The sequence below is a fragment of the Chiroxiphia lanceolata genome, chromosome 2, assembly GCF_009829145.1.
Source record: "Chiroxiphia lanceolata isolate bChiLan1 chromosome 2, bChiLan1.pri, whole genome shotgun sequence".
Lineage (NCBI taxonomy): Eukaryota > Metazoa > Chordata > Aves > Passeriformes > Pipridae > Chiroxiphia > Chiroxiphia lanceolata.
In genome coordinates this window covers 112,089,848-112,116,459 of record NC_045638.1, presented here as the reverse complement: position 1 = coordinate 112,116,459, position 26,612 = coordinate 112,089,848, and the positions used below count along the sequence as shown (strand labels likewise).

The window sequence follows — 26,612 nt, the reverse complement described above, 5'->3', positions numbered from 1 at the left end:
CCAAATCTGTAGACATGAACAAAACAGGGTTTAATATGTACCCATGTAACTCCAAGTTGTGCATGCAACACAAAGAATAGAGATATGGAGATAGAACATTACACAGAGCGAGTTGAGCTATACAAAATGTTATTCTGTCTAGCAAAGTAAACTGAAATATAGTAAAATGAAATTTCCTCCTTTTTTCTCATTAACCTTGCCAGAAGTTGATTTACAAAGTACTTTTTTTTTTTAATGTAACTAAAAATATGGGTAATGAGACGGGGGAGGCTGAAAGAACATAGGAGTTATCCAGCTATGTCTGAAGAATGCAGGATAGCGTAGAAAAGAGATGTCTGAGAGGTTACTCTGATGATACTTTCCTCAACTGTATTACATGGAGCGTTTTCAATGCCAGCTTATTTATAGTATAGAATAATCAAGAGATTGATGTTTCCCCCATTTGTACACTCAGAAATGGGATGAGAGGAAGGAGCACTGGGGAAGGGGAGCAAGTTGTTTTCTTCTGGTACATTTTAACGAGCAGGATGGAGCGTGGGCTCCCTGAGGAGACAGTGCTGCTTTACAAATTCTCAGTAAATAAGTAATTACATAGGAAGTATGAACAAATTGATTTGCTGGAAAACGCTGGCAATTGTTTTCTTTTCCTTTCCCTTCCCTTTTTGTTTTCCTCTGTTCCTGCCTTGCAGCTCACAGACTATATGTGGAAGGTTCATATGGATAGCATTTTTTTTCTTTTAAAAATGCTACAGACTTCTGAATTTTATGTATTTGTTTCTCCACATATATTTGGACACTTTGTTAAAGATATTTGCAATATGTAATGAAACTTATTCTGTAGAATTTTTATGCACCACTCTGCTTCAACCTAGAAAATGAGTAAAGTTATCGTGCAGGTAGCTGGAATACACAAATAAACTTAGGAATTTACATGCAAATAAACTGCTACTTATGTTCTTCAGCTTGCTCCACTTCTAATAATTGGTTCTTCTGTTCACATCTTGAATTTTATTTCCAGAAGTTTTGAGGTCAATTAAATGGCAGGATATAATAGCATTGCTTCTGGCTTTCACTTGAGTATATCAATATCATCCCTTTCAAGCCAGTAAATACAAGCTTTACCTGTAATTATTCACATAACTCAAGTCTTGCTTCTCCTCCCTTCTGATCCTCTGCCTAGAAGGGATAAGTAGCTTGCAAAAAAAATGAAGTGATGAATCATGTTATTTGTAGCTGGTGATAACACTTGTTAGGATGATGGTGGAAGGCCTGAGGTGATTCATGAGAGATGCAAGTCTTCAGTTCTCCACCAGCAGTGTGGTAACAGGTATCTCAGCCAGATGTGCAGCAGGAATGGGCTCTGTTCCACCTGGTGGCACAACAGCTGGAGAGGAATGAAGGGTGGTTGTGAAGAAGCCCATCAGTAACATCCTTAGAGGAATTCTGTTGTGCCCTGGGGAGTTCTGCAGTGTCATCACCCCCGTTCATGTGGGTATGTGTGGTGTCACATGAAGGCACCCACACTGATGCTGCTCCTGTAACATACAGTGAGTGCTGGTAAAAATCACTGATCTGTCACTTAACCTTCCTCTCATTAGCTTTAGTTTTGCTTCTTTGGTTTTATGTCTTAGTTTGAATTAATGTGTTACTGTTTGTAAAGTGCTCTGAAGATGAAAAAGCCTTACATAGGTGCTTTGTAGAATTATTGTTTTAAATTGTTTCTGTTTGGTATAGCTTCAATTAAAAACACTGACTAGTACTACTTCAATAACAAATAGAAAAGGCGGGGTTCGTTTTTTTTAGAAAAAGTAGACTTTAGGAAAGAATTGGGCAGAGATAGGAAGAAGGAATGGATAGATACTCTTCTGGCTTTCACTTCATCCATATTAACCTCATTGACTGCTTGCTAATTGCAGTAATTTAAATATGCCAATGCCCACATAAAAATAGACTCTGAGATCCACTGCTTTTCAGAGGGAAAACCTGGAGCTTGAAAAGTTATTTATACAATTTCTGCTGTCAGTGGTACTGAAATGCTTTTTGTGAATGATTAGTCAGGAAATGAAAATGGGAAAGTCTGAGTCACAGCCCCCTTTCTGGGGGTGCATAGTCAGGACTGCTGTTTTCCCCTGATTTCGTGGTGTTTGCTTAAAGCTTGACGTGGTAAAGGCAAAAAAATCTTCTTGCTGCTGAAGGGTAATTTCAAATATCAGAATGGTAGATTCAAAGCTGGTAAAGCTAGTAAAAGGGAACTAATATTTGGAAATTTGTGCATTTAAGGCAGGTTTGTGACATGATGCAATGCAGAGTTTTTGAAGGGCTTAACTGGTAAAAGCAGTCATTTGCCTCAGTACATGCATTAAATCATAGGGCAGACAAGGTCAGCTTTCAAACTGAGGGCTGAGAAAACCTTCTACCAAGTCTCTCTCCCTGCCCCAATGTTATTCTGCCTTCTCAGCAGGCCAAACCAAATTGCAGGGTTGAAGTGCAGGTATTGGCAGCAGGGGAGTCTAAAAAGCAGCTCTGATATCACAGAGCCTGTTGAGTCTGAGCCAGTGCAGGGCTGACACCACTGCACAGAACAGTTCACAAAGAGCTGAACAGATTAATAGATGACCTCTGAATCTGTAGACATTTCTAAACTAGAAATGTAGAGATTGCTCATGGTTTGTTGTTTAGGGTTTGGGGTTTTTTTCAAAGCTTCCTCCAGAATGTTTTTCTGTGTTTCTAATTATCTGAGGGCACACAAACATTTACTGTAACATTGTCTGTGCTATTTTGAAGATCTAGCAGGGTCCCCCAGGCCACAAAACTGATGCAGACAGCTATTGTGCAGCATTGCCAAAGCACCCAGCACATTGGCTTCACTGAGCAGTGTTGTAACATTCTGCTCTAGTTACTCTGATTTTACTAGGTGGGAAGGGCAGAGTCAGGATTGCTCCAGCTCCCCACACTCAGGAAATGAAGAAACACAACAGCAAATATGTATTCTACTATTAAACAGCTCACACATGTTGGAGCCTGACTGAACTATTCCTGCAGTGTAATTTAGTTATTTTTTAGTTTTAATTTATTTCTCAGTCCTTGTTTTTCTGTCCCAATTATAAAGAAGTATAAGCAATTACACTTATGTATTTTAAGTCATGATATATCTCACTTACTAATGATATTTAGTAATTTACTACTATATTTCACAAGGTGGTGATAGGACAAGGGGAAATGACTTTAAACAGAAAGAGAGTAGGTTTAGATTAGTTCTTAGAAGGAAATTCTTTACTGTGAGGGTGGTGAGGTATGGGAATAGGTTGCCCAGAGAAGCTGTGGATGCCCCAGCCCTGGAAGTGTCCAAGGCCAGACTGGATGGGGCTCTGAGCAACCTGGTCAGTGGAAGGTGTCCCTGCCTGTGACAAGGGTTTTGCAACTGGATGATCTCTAAGGTCCCTTCCAACCCAAGCCATTCTATGATTCCAACGAGTGACAAAATTTGCTTCTGACACACGTCTGTTATTCCACAACAGCCCCATGTATTTCAACACACATGTATTGATGTTCAGAGCTCTCACATTCTGCAGTTATTCTTAGTTAATCACATAAATCTCATTCAGCCAAGTGAGGATTTCTAGCATCTTATTCTCCATACCCTGCCATCATTATTCTGTGTTTTGTAATAGCAGGGGGACTCTACAGCCTAGTATTCAACTATTATGGTTAGCTAGACCAAACTCTATTCTAGTAGCAGATAGCTGTAAACCACAGGTTTATGTACCTGGTTTTCAATAAAACAGAGGTCAGTAAGCTCTGGTGCAGGTCCCAGGGACAGTGCATAGGCAGATTTTGAAGGGCACACAGCAGGGTTCAGTGTTCTGAGCTATAGTACCATGAAAAGGTGTAGACTTTCTGCTCTCAATTTCTATTCAATTCCAAATCCATCGGAAGTGTTGCATTACAAAGGGATAAGATGCCCATGGAAAGGTGATCAGCAGCAATTTTCACCACTGAATTGTGGCATCTGTCACTACCTGCTGAGGCTTTACTAACATGTCTCATTTTAAAAGAAAATTACAGTAGGGCACACTACCCTGCAGATCCTTGATGCAAGTCATCGAGTCTTTTATAGACTACACACACTGAGGGAAACAATGGCTTTTTTCCAGAGTGCTGGACAGAATAGCATTTTATATGGTAGTGCTTGGTTTCAGTTGTATTTCACTTTATAATAAACACCCTTCATATGTATGCATATATGTGTGAATTATGTCTGCGTTTTTCTTTTTGAGTGTACTCAGCTTTTTCATGATCTAGAATAGAAGGAAAGATGTACTATTTTCTCTGGCTTCTGTTTTATACTTTCTCTGCCGTGTCCAAACATCATTCCATGGGTAACTTTTTCACTGGTGCATTATCATACTCCTGTCTAGATTCTGGTCAGTCAAATAAATTGACTGCCTCACAGATTATATATTTCTAGATTTAAATGTTTCTTGTAATCTTGATCTTTTCTAGTATATATGTAAAGGTCCATGTTCAAGACCTCTGCCCTTCTGAAACAATTCACTTCACAAAGCTAGAGCAGGGCGGCTGTCTCTTTTTGATCCCAAAGTCCTGTGCTGGCTAATCCCCAAGTGAGAATCAATTGTTTCTTATATCTGAAGTTGGTCTCGCTTGAATTCCAGGGTTCATCCCCCAAATCTCACCAAATCCGAGTCTTGCTTGCCTGTAGAAAACATTCATACAACAGGAGCAGTTTTCAGGGCAGAGTGAAGTTCCATCACCTGGAGCAGCTCATTTCACAGTTGTTCACTACTCAGTGCTTCATGTAAATAACAGAAAAGGGATTCACTGGTTTGGATTTTCAATTTTGAGAGCATTAACAACTTTCTGAATCATCCTGGCCACTTTAGACGTGCAGCAGCTGTTCCATAGCCTGAGCCTTATTAACACTTGCCTTTGGAGAACACAGAGTAATCTGCCACTTTACTTCCTGTATTCTCTTGTTTACGTTGCCCTAATTATTCATTCTTTATTTATTTAATTCTGATTTTTTTTCTGTTTCCTTTTAAATACATCTACTTCTGCAGACTTCAGGAGGGGTTTGCCCTCAACTGCCATAGTCTGTGCCTGTGTGCTGCTGCCTGTGTGGAAAACAGTTGTCTCATTTTCTCTAAACTTGTGTTGACATTGTCATTATAATTCCACAGAGCTAATAAAAGGTGTGCTACTTATTTCTATGCATTCCCTAAACAATTTTTAATCATGAATGTAAAACACAAGTAGTTTAATTGCTGGTTTTATTTTGCTGGCTATGTCAGGTTATGCTTGCTGGGACATACACGAATACCAGCGGAATTTGGTCTGTTTGTTTTTTCTTTTTTTAAATAGATGCATTACATGATGAGTTCAGTCTACCACCTCTCTTACTGGGCTTCAGAGGGCTGAGCATTTTCACATCCAGAATTGTAGATCTTGGAAAAAGGGAAGAAAAATGAGTTAGAGGGAATGAGGGGAAATATTAACTCAATACCTTTAATTTACAGCAATTCTGTAGTTCTTTTAAATATTCTTTAGTCTTGCTGGTTTTGATGTCATTTTAAATGCCAACTGTGCCTTAGAATTGTTCACTTTCTAAGCATGTTAATGTGAAGGAAGTTTTTTTTTTCCTGCAGTTGTGTTATGTAGCATGGCTGGTTCTGCTTGAATGTCATTACAGCAGTGAGATGTTTCAATGTGCCCTGTCAGGTGGCAGCCCGCAGCTGTGCATGCCAAGTGCAGCTCCTTCTCTATTGTTTCCTGGCTTAGACCTTTCTGATATCATTTCTATGGAGATCATCTCACTGGAGAGAGTAAAAGGGAATTTATAAAACTTTTAAAACTCTCTTTATTTTTACCATTCAGCTTGTTTCCATGGAAATGAGATCTATAAGATTGTCAGTAGCAAAGAGCTGAAAGTGAGAATTCACTTGTAGATTTTATTAGGTGACTCCCATCTGAGATCTGCAAATACTGGAGACCAAAATAAGGAATAAACCACTTAGGAAAAGAAAAAAGGACAAATTAAAATATTTGAAAAAACACTATCTGCTTTGTTTTTATCCTCATTGGACGTGATAAATAAGGAAATGCTTATTTAACTGTTCTTGGGCGTGTGAGTTGCGTGGACACACTTGCAACTTTCTTCAGACTGTTTTTTAGGATAGCAGCAGTTCTATATAATAAATATAGTCCATCCCTATTATAGGATGGGCTTTTTGACAGAGACCTGACCATTTCAATGGATGTCTGTGTGCAGTGAGGGATATGTGTCAGCAAATTGCATTGCTGCAGTTCAGGTTCAGTGAATTTTCAAATGTCAGCTTATGTTTTTGTGTAAGAAGTAGTTGACAGCTCCATTTCTGAAATTACCTACCTTGCTGAAAGGAACTGGTTTAGCAAACCAGTAAACCAGATCTGTGTGGCATGAACCTTACATATTTTGTTGCTCACTTTAGAATGGAAATCTTTCTTCTGCTGGCAGATAAGAAATAAGACTCCTCACCACTGAGGATTTGCCTTAACAGATGTATCCTCTCAGCAGGCAGTAAAATGCAGGATAGCTGAAGTCAACAGATTTTGCTCCCCAATCTCATATCCCATACTCTTTCTTTCAGTTCTCTACATGGAAATCCAGTCTTTATCCCTTTGTGTTTTACTCAACAACAAACGATTTGTGCAGAATATTTTACCCAAGGGTCCCATGGTGTGCTCGATATCCAAATGTGTTGAAGTCTGCCACAACCTTTTCTTACTCGAGTGAGCTAAGATCCAGTGGCTAGGTGGAGTAAGTGCATAACCCTTAAGTTTTAGAGAATTATGCCTTGAGTAAAAAGGCAAGCAGAAAACAGGGAGGGAAATTTCTAGCTTAGGATAAAAATGCAGCAAAATTTTTAAGAGCAGATGGTCTCTTCCCTAAACTGCTGAGTGAGGGCCTGGACCTAAGTAACCAGCGCCTCAGTCCTTTGTGTTCTGCTAAATCCTGTGTTGTGTGTGGCCAATACTGAGCAAATCATGCCAATCATGAATTTACCATCTCTCTTCTTCAAACAGCACAATATGACCTCAAAAAGGGATTACTTAAGAGACTGAGCATAGTTTAGAGATAAGTCAAGGTTCAGGATTTGTTGAAATAACTGGTGTCTTCAGGGAAATTATGACAGTTTTCGTCAAGCTGAAAGTGGCCCATTGTATGTTCTTTTCTGTAGCATGGTGTCACCAAGATGTTTTATCATCAGACAGCGATGTGTTTAAAAAAACCCATGAAATACATTAATGTCTTCTTATGGTATTTATAATGCCCTTGGTGATACAACCTACTGGATTTTAATAACTAGCTCATTCTGATTTTGTAAATCTGCAGGGTTTTGGTTTAAAATAACAAAGTGGGGAACATTGAAAGAAAATTTCAGTGTTATATAGCCAGTTCAAGATTTAAATTAGATAATTAACTCTTTATAATGTTCTCTGTACAGCAGTTAAATATTAGTAAAGTCCAAAAATGAAACAAAGAGGTTGTAAAGTAGCTTGTAGAGATATGAAAACAGCTGAGACTTTATCTAACTAAAATCTCAGTGTGATTTGTAGCCTAATCTCATATTTTGTGCTTGGATGTGACAAGTAATCTTGGAATCTTCTTTCTACCAATCTTCAAGTTGTATGTTCTTCTATTTAAAAGACTCCTCCTTTATGATACATGTAAAATGTAACCTCTTATTCACACTGTTGTTGTTACAGTATTAAACTAGTACTTTTAAGTCTTTCTTCCCAAGCATGTTTCATGCATTTCTTCTTCATAAGTTCTGGAACTCCATATGTAAGCATCTCCAATGAGATGCTTCTGTTCGTTTGGTTTTGAGGTTTCAGGGAATAATAGTTTCTCACAACTAAAATGTTTAGAAATACTTATAATTTAATTCACTAGGAACTTTAATATGAAACACACCCTAAAGAAAACTAGCATGTGTTTGATAATTGTTTGGCTTTTTGTTGTCTGCACTGAATTTAACTATTGCTTCTCTTGACTGTTTTTACCAGAAGAGAAATGCAATACTTAGGTAAACTTAAAAGCAGATTGTATTTCACACAGGAACAATGTGCCCTTGTCAGAGACTGTCACAGACTGAGTTCTGTCACAGACTTTTCTATGGCATTAAAGTGGCATTTTGGGATGGTGGAGTTCTTGTTTGCACTCAATATCTGGCACTAGTAATAAAGAGCATAAGCCAACAGACTCACAGCTGTATTTACAACCATGTCCCTCTGCAATGGCTGCAGAGAAACATTCCACGGTAAGCCTTTTTGAAATATTTTAGAGGTATAATGTTTAGGCTACTATTTCTATTAAATAAAATGTTTGTCTTGCCAGTGGATGAATTCCTACAAATTGGGCTATCTGGGACCAAAATGGAAAGGTACAGGCATGAAGCATGTGAGCTCTGCTTTGAACCAACTAAAGCACCATCCATGTTTGATCAATCCATCTTGTTTTACTCTTTGAAACCAGTTATTGAAGCCCTGAGCCTTTACTTTCCTACAGAAGTAGTAGATTTGTATTATTAACTACACAGCTAAGAACTAACTTTAGGGCTTTAATTTCTAAGTTCAGATTGAGATATTGATTCAGAGTGAATATATAAATATTTCTGATGAGAATCTCATGGCAAGGGTAGGATCTACTGGATATGTTTTCTTCCTTAATATGTTTAAGAGACAGTAGTATGTTGAGGCTCTTTTGTTTTAAGCTAGTTTAGGCCAGTTTTGAAGACTCTTCTATATTTTATAAATTACATTGTTTTTAAACCACCCACTTACTCTTTTAATTCTGGGCTTGCTGTGGTGGGGTGTTGTTTGGGTGATTTGGTGTTTGAATTTTTTTTTTTGGTATTTTTTTTTTTTTTTTTGGTATTTGGGGAATTTTTGTTCTTTTTGAGACGTCTCTGTAGCATGTAACATATCTTCCGCTTAATATGACTTGCTGCACAAATAAATGTAGAAAACCTTTTGGCTTCTGTTTGCTTATTCTCCCAATTTACATTGTGGCTATATTTGTGTATAACACCGATTTGTATAATAATGATTAAATGTAACAAGAGGAATCATCAAAAGCAAGGGCCTGGAAAGGCCTTCACTTCCCTTATCTTTCTGCATAGCTCCCAGCTGGGTACTGTAGTGACCAGGAATTCCAGTCCTCTGACTGCAAGTGGCAGCACTTGGAATTATTTTTTTCAGTGTGAATTCCAATAACTGTTTGAATTCAGAGTTTTCAGACCAATGAAGCCACAGGTTCCACAGGTTGGAGTGGTATTTTTTTTGTTGTTTGTGGGATTTGTTTTGTTGTTGTTGTTTTCTGCTACTTCTGCCGTGATGGATCAGCACATCTAAAAGATGCACTAAAACTTCTGGTCGGGCAAAACATTTTTGGATGCAGAACTGTAACTAGTCCTGTGTTTTGATATGAAAACATCTCTATCTAATGCTGCATTGATATTTTGTGTGCCTAGTGGAAAGTTGAGTATATTGAAGCTATTTTGGGGATGTTTGTAATCTTTTGGAGTAGCTGATTATGTAATAAATTAGGCATTTGATATGAAATATATGGATAATATTTCAATTTATTTTTTTTTTTGAGAACCTCTATGCAGGAATTTCCCCCAGAATGTGAGAACGTTTGGTGAAGTTGATGTAAGGAAAACCTGGAGGGGAAACGGGGAAGGGAAAAAAGCTCCTCCTTCACCTTCAAACTCCAAGAGAATTTGTAAAGGCAACAACAGAACGATGCCTGTGACAGTTGGGTTTTGGTTTGTTGTTTCGTTTGGTTGGTTTTCGTTTGGGGGAAATAAATGTAATACAGGTCCTATGGAGCTAGAAATGAAACATTTCTATATAAGGTTACATGTTTTTAGGGTAATTGTGTAAACCAGTGAGTGCCATGGGCCTGAGCTGTGGAAGTTGCTTGGAAGACTGCTGGAGAGCCAGCCCCCTGGCACACCAACCAGGAATGGTCTAGAAGACTTTATCTGCATAGGTGATTGTGTGACATACCCAGGAACCTTCTCAACCTTAATAAATTTGCTAATACAATCATGGCCAGTATTTGCTTCTTTGCTGAGCCCCAGTAATTTATGTTTCTATTAATAGAAATTTATCTTGGAGCTTCTGAAATAATTCATGTTCTGTTCTGTAGTTGGATCTGCTTTTAACTACTGTCTTTCCATTAAACTTGAAGTAAATAATTATTCTTAGTTTAGCCATAGATGCATATACATGGGGCGTGTGTGTGTGTATGAATGGGCTCTCTGGGTATGCATATGCACAATAAATATTTTTCTTTTCTTTTCAGTGGGATGCCATAACTGAAATGGATGAACACAACCGTCCCATTCACACTTACCAGGTGTGCAACGTGATGGAACCAAACCAAAACAACTGGCTTCAAACCAACTGGATCTCCCGGGATGCTGCACAGAAAATCTACGTGGAGATGAAGTTCACCCTGAGAGACTGCAACAGCATTCCCTGGGTACTGGGAACCTGCAAGGAAACTTTCAATCTCTACTACATGGAGTCAGATGAGTCTCATGGAGTAAAATTCAAGCCAAACCAGTACAGTAAGATTGATACTATTGCAGCTGATGAGAGCTTTACCCAGATGGATTTGGGCGACCGCATCCTTAAACTTAACACGGAAGTCCGTGAGGTTGGGCCAATAAACAAGAAAGGGTTTTATCTTGCTTTTCAGGACATTGGAGCCTGCATTGCTTTGGTTTCAGTCCGTGTTTATTACAAGAAGTGCCCTTTCACTGTCCGGAATTTGGCCATGTTTCCTGACACGATCCCAAGGGTGGATTCTTCCTCTCTGGTGGAGGTTCGGGGCTCCTGCGTGAAGAGCGCTGAGGAACGGGACACCCCAAAACTGTACTGTGGGGCAGATGGGGATTGGCTCGTGCCTCTGGGACGGTGCATCTGCACCGTGGGATATGAAGAACTGGAGGGCTCCTGCCATGGTAGGAAAACATTGGTGGATTTTTATTTTCTTTCTTGTTTTTAATTTAAAAAAATAGTCTTATAATGTCATGTGTACCTTGCATGTTCTGCTGCTCAGAATAATTTCACAATGACTCGAGGATAAGACGCTCTCTTCTGTAGTAATAATTATAAAGAAAGCCTCAGAAACCACTGAGATGTGAGTCTGCTGTGATTTACATTTGCTTTTTAGCAAAAAGGGAGAGAAAGAGTCCATATCCATAAGTTACGTAAATGACATTGCTGTTTTGCTGCAGAGTTTCTCAGATTCTATGGTATTAGGCAAAGAGCCGAGCAATCTTAGATAATGCAGAGCATTAAAAGCACTGTGCATTGTAATCAGAAAACGAAAGTCACTTTGTTGTCTGGTCTTGCTGGCATTAATTATCAAAACATACTCATTGCAAAGATACAATGTTGACAATGCCATTACTGGAAGCAAGCATCATTTTCTACATGAGGTCAAAAGGTTCTCTCTTAATGGGGTAAGGATTTTCTTTGAGACTTTAATGCTGAATGAATTTCTGTCCATTATGGGAGTGAGTCATACTCTGGATCTCTACATGAGCAGTACAGCCAGCAGAGTTCACCAAAAATGTTTTCTGCTGTACACTGTCTCCTCTGGTTTGTTCAATTTGTCCAGTTTGCTGCTGAACAGGTACCTTCTAAATGAAATAGAGTTTCCAAAGCCACAAATGTTTGCATATTCTTATTTGTTTGCCCCAAGAGTAACAAATTACTATTTTAGAAAATTATAATCTAATAGAACTTCCATATCTTTTGAAATCATTTTCACTGGTATCTGATGTTGTCCATTCGCTCTTCTTCGGTATATTTCAATACTAGTGCTACTTTTTTCTGACAGCTTTTCAAGCTGTATTTGTCTTGCATTGCTTCATGAACATCTTGCCTAAGGCAAACCCAAATGCAGAAGATGCTTTATTAATTAAAGAGCAACAATTAATTTTTCACTAGTGCCCACTCTCCAGTGTCTAAGGGCGGGCACATTTCTCTTTGTGCCAAAGCTGGTGGTGGAGATGCCACTTGGACAGCTGGGAATGCATTTTTACACTATGACTGTTGTGAACTGAAGTGAGATTGAGAGCAACCTTTCAAATAGCCAGAATGTCTTATTTTGAGACTTTCCTTCTTGGCTCAGACGTGAATCAAAAATTTAGTTTAAAAGACTTGTTATGTCCGTGAGACCTTAACTAACTCTTTAATACCCATCAAATCATTAAATACCTGAATGTGACTTACTCTCTAAGAGAAAATTTGAAATATTTACATTTAGCTTATTTTCATAGAAGCGGGGTTGTGGGGACTAGGTGGCAGAAGAGTAGAAACCATTCTAGTCTGATAAGAAGACCTGAGATATATTAACACAATTTTCATGTCTTCTAGGTCCTTTCTGCAAATCCCAACCCCAAACCCTTTTGTCCTTCCCATTCCCTTGCTGGAATTACGAATATGAGTCAAACCCTTTTGTCCTTCCCATTCCCTTGCTGGAATTACGAATATGAGTCTTGAAAGTATTTTACATCGTTGTGTTGGGGCTTCTTCGTAGTCATGCTCTGTGAAATATTCAAAAGAGAGAATTATTTCTTTCCTCTACATGAAAATAATAGCCAAAATAATAATTTTGCATTTTGAAATCTGTGCTGACAACTAATTTGGTGGCAGGCAATACTTGCTAATAGTTGAATGTTTTCTCCTACTTGTAAATGTTGTCAAACTTATAATACACCGTCATGTGGCTCAGTGGAGGAATAAGCACTTCATGGTATATAGGGCTTATCCGTCACAGAATTTAAAAAATAAATTTCTATTTTGATATTTGTGGAGACAAGCAGTCTCTATTCAGGAAGTATTAAGTGGCATAAGGAAAGACATTCTGCCTTTGTCATTGCTCATAGTTTTGCAAAGCAGCAAGAATGGGAATAAAAACAGTCTTTGATCAGTTTTACTACTGCTGTTAAAATCATAGGTCATTTTTAACCGCCAAAATCTAGTTTATTTGCTTCCCTGACTGGCAACATTTCAGTTATTTCAATATATGTGGGTTTTATGTGTATCTCTCTTTGTCTGTGAATCCATCAGTATTCCCTATCCATCCTATTTCCTTTTAAAAGCATAAATGTGTGTGAGAAGAATTCCCAACCCGTTTAAAATATCCATACTTATTAAATGTATGCCCCAATGTGTCTAGTCAGTTCAGAGGCAGATTGATGGGGAGTTTTTCATTAATTTGGAACTGTCTTCCTTTTCTGAGCTCAGTGGGGAAAAATCCCATTGATTGCAAGATGTTCACAGGTATTTGTACATTTCTTAAGGGGATAACCTGAAAAAATACCATCTTCTCTAAACTTACTGTGTAAACAATCTATCATCTTCGGTTTCAACCTACTTTCAAGACTGTCCCCTCAAAATCCTGAAATAACAGCCACATTCACATGTTCTTCTGTTTCTGTAGGCATTAATAAATAAATTAATACCAATAATTTGGTGATATTAATCATAAATGGCTCTAATTGAACTGCTTTGCTAAACTATTGATGCCAGCCCCATTAACAAGTTACATCTTAAAAAGGATTCTAATAAACATCAATTAAAAGTAGCAAGTTCACCTTAAAGTTCAATGTCATATATTTCCTGAATGTCAGCCCGAGACAAGACTTGTACTAAATTTAACAAATGTATAATATATAAAGGTCATATCAGGACTTTGTTTATGGTTTATTTTATGGTTTATTTGTATTTTATTTTATGGTGTTTGTGGTTTATTTTACACAAGAACAAACAAGGAACATTATAAACTCAATTGTAATAGCTCTGTTTGGGCATGATATAGAAATAATTGGATTATTGTTAACTGAATTTTAATTCTGTAATGATTTACCAAAAATTATCTGAATTATCAAGGTTAGCAATTAATGACAGAGAAAAACTGAATTGTATATAGCAATTAATAATTATTATAGTAATTGCAGAATTTATTTTAGTCTTAACCAGTCAAACGCAATGCAGAAATGTATTTTACTAACCATAAAAATTGATTCTTCTTGAGGAACATTCTCAGGAACCCAGCACCCCCAAAGGATGTTATGTGGTATAGTTGAAGAAATTTTAAAAATGTAAAACAACAAGCATTGACAAACTCACTTGGTTTATTTTAATTACAACAAATACAGTAAAAGTGGGAATAAAACATTCAAATTCTATGACCTTGAGCTGACTGAATAATGCTTCCTAGGGATATGAATGCCTGAACACATTGAGTTTTTAGTTGAACAAACACTTCTTTTCCTTATTCATTACTTGAATTTGTGGAATATTTCAATGTTAGGACCTTGGCTTTATCTTCTTAAGCCATTTCATCTGATTCAATTAGAAAAATTTTTCATTTTGCAAATATGAACTAATACCTCCCTCATACATGTACCTGTAGTATGTCTTTGTTTTTGGGAAAGCAAGCTTTAGTTACCTGTATGTTGGCAGCAAAACAGGAAAAGTGGGGGGAAATGTAAATTGGAACTACACGTTTAATACTTACAGGTAGAGGACTGTAAAGCTCCTTTTGATTTTTCTTCCATATGTTTATTTACTCATGAGATCCAATCTTCACCAGGCACTGAAAGAAGATCGGTAAAGGAAAAGCAGAGTAAGATTTAAACTACAAAAAAAAAAAAAAAGAGAGAGGGGAAAAATAAAATTAAATTTAAAATTTTGGAAGACTTCAAATTATCTTTTTAAGACAAAACTCTACCACCATGGAAAGCCCCTCCTGCAGCAGAGCTGGGACCATTCCCTTGTTCCCCAAGATACAGAGCGTAAAATTTCAAATTTTTGTTTCCTGCCAACACTTTTTGGACAACCAAAGATAGGAATTTGTCAAAGAGGATGAACAATTGGAGATTAAGATCCACTGACTATTTTTTCTCTGTCACAGAATATGACAACTGCAGGAGGTCTCCTGGGACTACCTGCAGCTCCTGGCTGTATTAGCTGACACGTTCTGTCTCCCAGACCACTGCAGATAGATCTTGCTTCAGGCCTCTTAAATACCCTTTTGCTTTCAAAATAGAAGGCAGTCAAGTAGATTGATATCAAAAATTCTCAATTTTGTATAAAATAAGTCTAATTGAAGCCTCATTTCCCCCGGAAATCGAAGCCTTTCGATTTTCTTCTGATTTCAATTTCCTCCTTTCAACTGAAGCCTCAAGTGAAAGCTCACAGGGATCTTCCCTCAAGGATCATCACTGTCAGAAAGGAGTCACTTTGAGAAGGGTCAGGAGGGGACAGAGGTGAGGGCACATGTAGAGCAACATCAGAGGTGGCCTGAAGAATGGTAGGAGTGGTTGGATATGGTTATTTACCCATCAGGATCAACTCTGTGGTTGTTCTCTACTATCCTTTTTTCCCTCTGCACTATTCCATGGTGGTTTTTGTTTAGCAAGAACCCCCTGACAGTGCTCCAGAGAGCAGGGAGGATGGGGAGCCTACAAAATTTACCGAAATCTTCCTTCTTGAGTGTCAGGGAGAGCAGTTGTATATAACAATCTTCTCTGCACTGATCTCTTAGGGATATAATTAAAATAGTTGTTTTTTAATTAGTTGAGGGGTTTTTAATAATGAAATAATTAAATAGTTGCACTATTTTTTGCAAATAGTCATATAATTTATTGACATTTATAGGACTTCTTAAATGTATGACTGCTCTGAAAGAGGTTCACCCTTTTTCCTGTGCTTAAGCAATGACAGTTTATTTTACATAATTTTTGTGAGTCTGAAGAGCTTTAGAATTCACCATTTCAATGGCAGTGCTCAAGACCTTTCTGATTATTGGTGATACCTGTTTTTCCCTGAAAAACCTACTCTTTAGCCTATGTAAGGCTACAGGACACCTGTGAACACTCAAAACGTATTATAACTTAGAAATCTGAATATGGGTAAGATGGAATCGTGATTTTACAATTCCAAATTCAATTTTTAGGTCAAACTGCTAAATAGATGTTTTCAGCACGATCCAAGAACGTGCATTGGAAAAATAGGAGTTGTGGGTAATAGGTCTGTAGGTAACAGTACAGAAAAACAAATGATAATGACCTGATCAAAGCACCTGAATATATTCAACCACATATAACTTAACATACAGAAAAAATCTGACCTTAGGAACTGTGTACATTAGAAAAAAGTCTGTGTTTACAGTAGATGAAAATTTAAATTACTATCTCTTGTGAAGGGACACTGCTGATGCTACTGGCAGCACTTTCATGTTCATATATACTGGTTTTAACTTCTAAATGGCAGGTCATGTACCAAGCTGTTTTACACTGTATCTCTCTTTCATTTTTACTTTTTCCACTTGCTCAGAGAGAACCATTTTTCCTTAAGGCTTTTAATTAGTGTGAATTAAAAATAACATTGTTGCTTAGCTGAAGTAGGAGGAAAATGCTGTATGGTGGACTGGGTGAAATGCAGGGGATATTAGTTACTTTCAGAAAGATGAATTTTTAGTGAGTTATACCAATTTGAAGAGGTCTGACTTACCTATATTCATTCACTTTGCCTTTTTCTCAACAATTTTAGGTTCATTTGACGGCTTCTATGCTTCTTTAAAGTTACATGTTTCTGCCTTCTCTTTTCAGTGTCTTAAAACTGTAGATGTTTAAGTTTATTACTGATTTTTTGTTTGTTTGTTTGTTTGCTTGTGGTTTTGTTGGGATTTTTTTTACTGTAACAAAGTGTTAGGAATTAAATAAGTCCCTAAGGGTACCTGTCTTCTGTGACTGCCTGATTTAGCAGCCAGAAAAATCTCAATACTTCACAAATTCCCACTGTAACTCACACCCAGTCCTTTTTATTTAATCTGCAGCCATCTGCAGATTTGGATACATTGTAACACAAAAAATCTGATAAAACAGCTGGAAAGGAGTACTGCTTCAGAAGTGAGGATTTAAAGAAGAAATAAAAACTTCTTATTTGATTTTATGTAGTAAGGAAACAACAGTGATACTAAATGAAGTTGTTTACACACTTGTCATGTCATACTTACTTGCATTATTTTGAGCAAACAAAGAACCTTACAATAGGCGCTGCAACTTGGTTTCCAGAATATGTCACTGTAAAAATTCAAATTAAAGCCTTAATTTTTCTGAATAAATTACTCACAAATAGAAAACTTAATGGTTGCAAACCGAATTAATTCTTGGAAATGACTGGGTTTCACTTTGATACTGAAATGTGCATTAAATGGAAACCTACTCTGAGGGTGGAACAAGAAAGCCAGCTCAGGTTAAATAGCGAGTTTCAAGCTGAAAAACTTCAATATTCTCTGTTTGTACACAAAGACATGAAACTTAGAAACCAAAGCATTGCTGTTAACTCAGATATGACTTGCCTCGGGTTTTGTGTTGGTGTGTACAGTTGGATATTGATCCTACCAGCTATCCCTAATAAACAGTAAACAAAAATTGTCCAAGGGACAGCAGGGATTGATTTCTGTTGTTGTTGTGTATGACTTGGTACCACAGCTGCATGATTTGACATCAGCAACAGCTCCTAGCCAATTTATTTATTTGTTCTTGTTATGCTGAAGGAAGTAACTGCAGTGATGGTCACATGCTAAACTTGTAGTACTGATGGAAACAAATAGTTTAACTTCTGTAAAGTGCACATATAATGCAAATACATTCGTTTATCTAATCAAGTGTGCATAAATACACATATTTGTGTATCCAGTCAACTGTGCATCTATTCAACTGTGCATAAGTACATTGTAAAACTATTGTTTGATTTGTTATTGTCATTTTGTAACATGCTGAGCAGACTTCTCAGTTCCATTGATTTCTCCCCCATTCTGCTCACTTGTGTCCTGTCTCCTCACTGTAGGATGGGTAGTGAGGCCATGTCCCAGGATTGCAACAGGGGATAAAAACAGTTTGGCTGCCCAGACTGTGGTGCTGTGGGTGTGGAGGGACTGTCACAAATAGCCTGGGAACGGGGGCTCGTGCTGTGCTCCGTGTGTGAGGGGCCAGAGTGGCAAACAAGGACAGTCTTTAGGTCTCATTCCCAAATCTCTTGTTACTAGATTGTGTGCAGCTGGACGTCCCTATATAGGATGAGATGCTGTCTTTGAACGATAGCAGCCTAGTCACCATTTAATTCTTGGTCAAGCCTTATACTTTGTTTTCCTGCCCAAACCAGACTTTAAATGAAATCTGGTATTAAATTCAAAGACATATATTTGTCAGAAATAAACAGCTGCATCCAAGACACAAATGGTAAAAATGTGAGCAACAAAAACTGATAGATTGGATCCTATAGCATGAGAGGAAGTGAAGAAAGCATGCTCTGATTCTGCATTATTGTCCTGTGTTCCTCACTGTCTCAGGATTTGTCCTCGTGTGTCACATCCTAGAGAGACTTAACAGAAACAGTGCCTCCCCATTCTTAGGCAATGCAGCTTTTTCTTGCCTGCCACATTGTTTTTGTTCTTGTTCTGGGAGTCAGGAGCTAAAGCTTGAGCTCAAACATTTCAGATTAATTTGACTTGGGAAATGTTCACTGCATTTTACACATGATCAACCTGAACTGTTTCAGCAGTCAAATATATTGAATGTGGGCGAGTTTTGTTTGAGTGAAACCCTTGGCCTGCTGCATTTAATGACTGTAACATTTCAGCATTGGTTGTTTTTATCTCTTAACAGCTGTAGGAGGCTTTTCTCCAGCTGGAAGAGAAGTGGGATGGGGTTTTCTTGTGGATGAGTATATTCTCCTCAGTAAGCAGGTTTCTTCACTGTGCTGAAAATGGACACCTTTAGGAGTTCAGAAGAGGTCTCTTGCAACAAGCACATGGAGGAGAGTAAAACCATAGTGGTTCAAGACTTAATAGCACTTGGTGAATACAAAATGCCTTGTGATACTCATGGAACTCATTGAAAGTTGTGAAAGAGAAATGCTTTGTGAGGAAGCTGTGAGACACAACTGGCCACCAGCTGGACAAAGGGACACAGTTTGTGCGGTACAACTATGGAAAAATCATGTTTTAAGGACTTCCAGAACCACGCGTTGCAATAAAGTAACAGTTCTGACATAATATTTACCTTTGAAAATACCTTTGAAAATTCAATTGCTAGGATGTTTGTTATACATTGAGTTTTTGTCGTGGAGCCCTGAAAAGCAAAAATACATAATAGCTCAGAAAAAATTTTAGTCATGGTGCTCAGTGAAAATTTACCAAGTTTTTACACTACAGTAGACTGTGGATTTTTTTTCAATAATGATAAGAAATCTGACTTAAATCTTAAAACTCTTTATGTAAGAATGTATAGTGTTCAGAGATTATATTTATAAATATAATGGCTAAGAAATTGTCAGAATTAGATTTTTCTTTTTTAAAAGTGACTTTTTTTTTTTAGGCTGCTGCTGAGCACAAGGACTTAAATTTATGCCTTGAAATAATTGAAACCTTTTAGAATGTTGTTATTATTTCAATATAGATTATGTCTCCTTTGAGGACTCAACATAAAGTTGAGCTCCAGAATCTGAAGATAATCACCAGTACTTCCTCCAAGGCAGGTTATTAATCAGTAACACATTCACAAATAAACCATAAAACACATTCTGTAATGAAACTGTTCCCACAGAGGCTTCCAATCATTTCATTCAGTCAATTATTAAAGCATTTATGCTGAGAAATGTAATTTCAAAAGCGATCAATAACGGGTTTCCTCTTGAATAGTGTGGCCAAAGAATCACAAGCACAAAGAGATTTCTGAGAAGGTTTGTCTTGAAAACAAGAAAATATGTACAGTTATTTAAAAACAGGAACTACATTTGCCTTTTGTAACTCTTAGTAATAATGCAAGTAAGACAAAATTTGCTTTAGCCAACAGACATATCCTTTTCTTCCTAAAACTTAGGGTGGAAATAGTGTCAAAAGCAGTTGTTTCACACAGGAAAACTAATGTAGACTATAAAATTCTGTATTGTGAGCTAACATAGACTGTGAGGGCAATGGAATTCAAGAGATTCTCAGAAATCACACCAAACAAAATTTGTGTCATGTCAGAGACATTGTTTGAGCATTATTTTGGAGGGTACTCACGAGCTTAAGATCTTGTCAGATGAAAGAAAAAAAGCTACCAAAAATGATTGGATGGTAAATGCAATATTATTAATGGTAAGGTTCTCTGGAATTTTTTTTGTTGTTTGGATTAGCTTCCACCCCACTTAATTTTACTTTTCAGAGTCCCATCAAATCCCAGAGGAAGAATCTTGAGTTCCTGAGAGGTGGCTGACCTGGAGATGGTGGCCTTTTGAACAGTGAATCTTCCCATCCTGCAAAGTAAATATCTCAGCAAAGGAAGCGATCCTTGGGAACTAACCTGCTTGTGCTGTTCTAGGGATATGTCTGCTCATGGTAGAATAAATTATGTAAAATAGGTCTCCTACCTACTAGTGAAACATCTCCCAGAGTCAAGGACTGCACTTGAAATGTCTCTCTTTAAAGAAGCCTTGTTTCAAAGGGAGACTGATCAAAGCATGAGTAAATTCCCAAAGGACATGAAAATGTATGCACAGAAAGATTATACTCCAAATGCTAACAATGAATGTTTAGTTATTTGGTATCTGGCTATTATATAATAATAGTTATGTATGTGAAATGTCTTAATTTTGCTGTGACAGCTTGATAGTATTCCCAGATGTTAAATATTTCAAAGCTTATCTTACATATATTCATAAACAAGATGAAAGTGTTAATTCTAATTAAAATGATGCACAGTTCAGGAGCAGCCCTAATAAAGTCCCTGTGGAACAGTAAATTTAATAGCAGCCTATCTTTTATGCAGAGTCAAAATGTAGATTTCAATTTTAGTGTAAACTAATCTTCAAGGGAAAAACTGAGTAGTCAAGATAGAAGAAATGAAAAATCATATTCAAAAGTTATTTTAAGATGTGCAGTATTTTATATACCAATGTCCGTGTAGGATAGACAAAAAAATGAGGTGGGGCTTGGGCAGACAACAACCCCCATCCCAAATTCAATGAATATTCCAGTGTTCTGAAGTATTTATTTCACTTGGTGAATACAATCTTATAGGCTGTGCATGCTGGAATATTCCTCATCATATTTGCCTGTTGTAATTTTTATTGGACTTTTTTTAAAGCAATATTTGAAAACCAATATTTTAATGCAATTTAACAGGAAACTATTTTATTCTGGAGAAGTCTCATACATGTTTATGTTCAAGATGCCTTCATAAGGATAGCAAGAACTTAAATGTTGAATTGTTGGAATATCAGAGATTGCAATAACAGTTAAAGATGTAAAAGTATTTTTTATTTCTCACTCAGAATAAATTTTCCACCATATTTAGCAGAAAAAAACCAAGAATCTACAGAGTCACGTTGAGTCAGGAGATGGTAAAGACCTTGAGGAGAAAATTAGGGGAGTGCCTGAAGACGGGGTTTGTTTGTAGCATTTAGGATGCCAGGAAAGGCAAATCCCAGAGTAGGAGGATAGGAACATTTTTCTTTTCAAAAATCAGAATAGGGATTCTGTGACTAATAATGAATAATGCATTTGATTATTTCTGCATGTATTTCTCTTTGTAAACTATGAATTAGTATCATTTTGCCTATTTATCTCAGTTGTTTCAAATTACACACCCAATTACTGTAATTAACAGGTCATGGCAAACCATATCAGTAAGAAATGATGTGTTTGGACGGAATTGATTTTGCAAAAAATCTTTTTGAATTCTCATTAAAGACTTCAATTCTTCTCAAAAGCAAGTTCTGGGAGAAAATTTAGATTGATTAAAAGATTTACTTTTTTTCCTTCTACATTCTTAAGAAACATGAAGTATACTGATGTTGTAAAACGTGAAAAAAATTATAGATTATTAGTGCAGTATAGAGAATTCAAAACTCACTTTTAAATGGCCTTTGGATATCTTGATGTTGTTGGATTTTTATTTTTTTTTTAGCTATATCAAGACTATGCAAGATGTTTAACTTTTGTCAGAAAATCATATTCTAATCTCAAGTGGTTACTATTTGGTTTTTGATGTGTTTCTTTTTTTTCTTTGAGTGTTTTACTTATAGTGATTTGGATTGTGGGAGCTATTTGGTTTTTGTAACTTGCTCAGGTGACTGAAATTTTGAACTAAAATTTCATATTTGAGAGTTTTTAGTGTTTGCTGAAAATCCAAATATTTAGTGAAAAGTCCCCACATAAACTACAGTGTTTAACCGAAAAACAGCTAAACAAGTCTAGCAGAAGGGAATAAGGTCTGTAGATATCATTAATATCCCAAAGGAAATGGCCACCATATTGATAAAGTCCCATCACAGAGATTGTTTTGAACTTGTAGAGGTCTCTGGACAGCTCTTGGTCGGTCTGTGGGACAGTGGCTGTGCTTCTCCTGTTGAACTTCCTTAGGCTTTCCCTATGAATGGCTCAGATTAGCTGGAAAAAGTCATTTTCACCCTTCTCCTCTGTGCAACTATTGTGTCAGTGATTTGTTAGCTCTTTGCCCCAATCTGTTCACCGCTACCACTGAAATTTGCAGTCACGGCTCAGTTGGTATTAACAATTTTAGAATAAAAAATGCATGAAGAGGGAAGAAATTATGCAAAGTTGTGATTGTTTTGGATGAGTCTGATACTCAGAGAACTCCCCAAAATATTCCTCTTCAGTAAAGAGTTTTCACTCGAACCTGAATCATAGAATCATAGAATCAGCTGGGTTGGAAGGGACCTCCGAGATCATCAAGTCCAACCCTTGATCCACTACCACCACAGTTGCTAGACCATGGTACTGATGCCACATCCAGTCTCATCTTAAAACCTCCAGGGACGGAGAATCCACCACTTCCCTGGGCAGCCCATTCCAGTGGCTGATCACTCTCTCTGGAAAGAAATTCTTTCTAATATCCAACCTAAACCTCCCCTGGCACAGCTTAAGACCCAGCCCTCTTGTCTTGCTGAGAGTTACCTGGGAGAAGAGACCAACCCCCACCTGGCTCCCCCCTCCTGTCAGGGAGTTGTAGAGAGTTTTCCTGCCTAGGAAAACTTCCCCAGTTATTTACTTTCAGAAGTTTGGAACTGGGAGAAAATTTGCTAAAAAAAATTCTGCAAAGCTGCAACTCTCACTACGGACAGCAGAGAACACTAAAACAGCTAAAAGAATGCAAACTTCTCTCCTAGATACACACGAGAGCATAACAGAGTAGAGGCAACAGCAGTAGTAAATGGTGGAATGAAATGATATAAGGTAAAACTTGTGTTGGTTGTTTGCAGCTGAAAATGATCCAAGAAATACTTTGTTGAAAGGTGGTTTCTGAGCAGGGAAAACGCTTCCTCTCTTTCCTGTTTTGTGTGGTGCTGGTTGGCAAAAACAGGACTTTTAGAGCTTTCCACAGCAAATAATTCCGGTGCAAACATTGGTTATTGATAAATGGGGACTGAGAGCTCAGCTTTAACCTGATAAGCAGGAGTGAGGTGGTTTAGAGCCATGTGAAGCAAACTGTGCTTTTCTTTCAAGTTAGATGTGTCAGACTTGTAAACAGTTACTGAAATACACTTATTCTGGTCAGTGGATTTTTAAGGAGTGGTTTTGAAATTTTAGTGATAAATTGAAAACAAAGCCAATCCATCTTCCAGAGTTTCTCCAAAATATTTCTTTTGAACAATGGTCATGAGCTGGAGACTGTTCAGTACATGGGAAACCTGCAACATCCAATATGAATGAAGCTGGAATTAGAAGGAACTATACATTGTCATGTTTGCTGGACATCTCAACACACATACAGTCAAGAACAAACACAGATAACAGTGTTCAGACTCCCTTTAATAAGTGTTTTAGAGGGTTTTTTTTGTTGGCAAGAATGTGTCCTGTCCAGTTCTCTCTAATCAGGCTGGCAGAGACTTCGTTTTGTTGTACCCTGTTCTTGTAACTGTTTTTCTAATACAATAATTACAGTTAACCCAAGGATAAACTGACATCACTTAGCTAGGGGTCCTTTCCTATTCAAACTTCTAAAACACCTTGCTTGTTCTCTACCATTTATGTCAGAGTTCAGGGCTCTGTTTTGGATCCTACAGTGCTGATTTGTGCTCATGAACATACTACACACTAAAGTCAGAATTTTCAATATCAGGCTGTTTAATCATTAGCAGCTCTGGGTTATGATTTTTTTGGTTATTTTGGAGATGGGGTGATGACAACATTTAGAGAGGATGAGTGAAAGCTTTGTAATTTCCAAAAGAAATTAGTGACTAATTTCTATTAAAGTCATGCAAATCAGAATGAAGTCAGAGGTTGACTAAACAATTGTTAATACATGTGTGCAAACAATCAGGAACAAAAATCTAGTCATCAACTTTATAGTTATTAAGCACTTTTATAGACTCAGATAGATGGAGGACAGCACTTACAGGGATCAGCAGGCACAACCACCTTCATCCTTCTCCATTATGATTTCATACTTCTGCAGCAGCTCTCCAGACAGATTGTTCGGTGTTTTGATTTGAGTTTTTTAAGTATAAATGTGCAATAGATGAAGCAAAGTTGTAGGAGAAAATCTATTCTACAAATTCAGGGGGTTTTATGCCTGTGATCTTACACTTACATGCAGATGTATTATTGTGACATTTTAAAACTTAGAAATAACTTTGTGATGTGTTTAGATCTAAAAATGCCACGACACAAACTCCTGTGAATAGAAAAAAGCTTGCTTAAACTGAATTCTTCCTCTAAAGGAGGAGGTGGCCTGACTAAATGAGAATAAATTTTAAAACAACTTGTGTTCCAGGTAGCTGTAACAAAAGAAATAATGACAACATAAATTAAAATAACCTGCAAATAATTGTGAGATTGCTCTCAGTGGCCATATTTTATTAGTTTAAAAATATAGGTCATGCTACTCACCAGAGCCTACTAAGAGTAAGAGAGAAGTAATCTTTTTTTTTTTAAAACTGTAAATGTAAAAATGTGTGCAAGGTGTCTACTGATGAAATGATAAGCCTTCATAATATACATTGCCTGGTCTAATGATCCAAAACTAACCACATCATTCTTAAAAGGCAGCATTGAGATTGATCTGATCCCAGGAGTGTGGAATTGGAATAAATTTTCCTGTGGCAGGAAAAAGATCCAAAAATGAAATACTCTTCCTAATCATACCACACTTGTACCAGTGGATGGTACTAGTTTTGTTACTTCTCTGTATCTAAAAAGTACTGCATTGTAAATGTATTGTGAAAGCCGCAATTTCCTGATCAGAAAGAAGCAATTTATCCACAGCATGAAAGTTCTCATTTAAAATGTTCAAAGGTTTTTTTGATTCCTTGTGGGTTCTGTTTTTTTGGTGTTTTTTTTTTCCTGAAATAGTATCCAGTCTTATTAACAATAAAAATAATATAATTTGTAAGAAATAACAAGCAGTGGTGGAATCTACTGGACAGTTACATTTACAGTTGGCAGAAAAGGAATTGTATAATATAAAAAGGATTTTCTTTCATGAGAAACCTGTAAAACTGTTACCTTTGTTTCTGATTTATGGACTTTCCCACTCTTCAGGAATAAATTAGGTAAACCTGAAAGAAATGAAGGCACAGTAGCTATAAAACAACCTATTGATTTTTGACTAAATCTCTGTCTTCAGTAGTTTTTGCAGTTGCCTGCATCCAAAAAAACCCACAGCTACTACGGAAGTAATTTAAGTAATTGATGTTTGATTGGTTCTTTATCCCTGTACCTTATCTCTCTTTACCTAATTGTTAATAGCATGAGCACAGCAATTTAACCTGAAAATCAAGGACTGGAGCACAGTGAAACTCTACTATTACTTTAGAAATGAGTGGTAGTAATAGTAAAGATATCCACGTGGTGTTTATTTGTTGCTTTAACTTCCAGAATATCAGTACTTTTACTTTTCACATATATTCTCTTGAGTCTTTCTGCAGCTGCTTTGTTTTCCGTTTCTGAAGGGAGTGAAATTGCACTTTCTTATTGGCTTTTGGGGTTTTTTTTGTTTGTTTGGGGGGTTATTTTTTTTTCAATAGGTCTATGGAGATATAGAACAATTCTATATTTGAGGAACGATCAAACGGTGGCAATATCTGTAGTTCCTGAGAAAACTCCATGATAAAGCTACTAAAATAATAATATGTAGCTCTTTTTCTCAGAAAGGACTCGTAACTGAGAGAAATGCATGATCTCAATTCTGCTGTGAGCAATTAGCTGTGGCAAGTATCTTGAAAAAGGTGTAACTTGAAAAAAACTTCAGTATTTTTCCTCTGCTTTAGACTTTTGTGCTAATGACAGTTGGAAAAGGAATAAATCCTTAAAAAATATAAAAAATTGGTACACTGTGCAGTTTGAGTATATTGAGTATAATGGAGTATAGTGGTGTTGTTTGAGCTTTATCATTTTAGTGATCTTGCTTAATGTCCTGTTTAAACCATCAGCTTAAAATAATTTAACCCTTTCTACATTTCTTAAAGTAATTTTTATTGGCTCTGAAGTGTTACTACACTGCTGTACTCTG

General features: G+C 37.0%; 1 protein-coding gene across 6 annotated transcripts in view; it reads left to right on the top strand.

Moving 5' to 3' along the window:
* The window catches only part of EPHA6 (EPH receptor A6), a 455,633-nt gene that overhangs the window by 100,311 nt on the left and 328,710 nt on the right, over window positions 1-26,612 (top strand). For all 6 annotated transcript variants that reach the window (XR_004355102.1, XM_032678076.1, XM_032678079.1 and 3 more), the window contains exon 3: window positions 10,370-11,033. Coding sequence is in view for 5 of the 6 variants with exons in the window: in XM_032678076.1 (XP_032533967.1) it covers window positions 10,370-11,033 (664 nt within the window). In the remaining variant the exon portion in view is untranslated. The remainder of the gene's footprint in view (window positions 1-10,369; window positions 11,034-26,612) is intronic.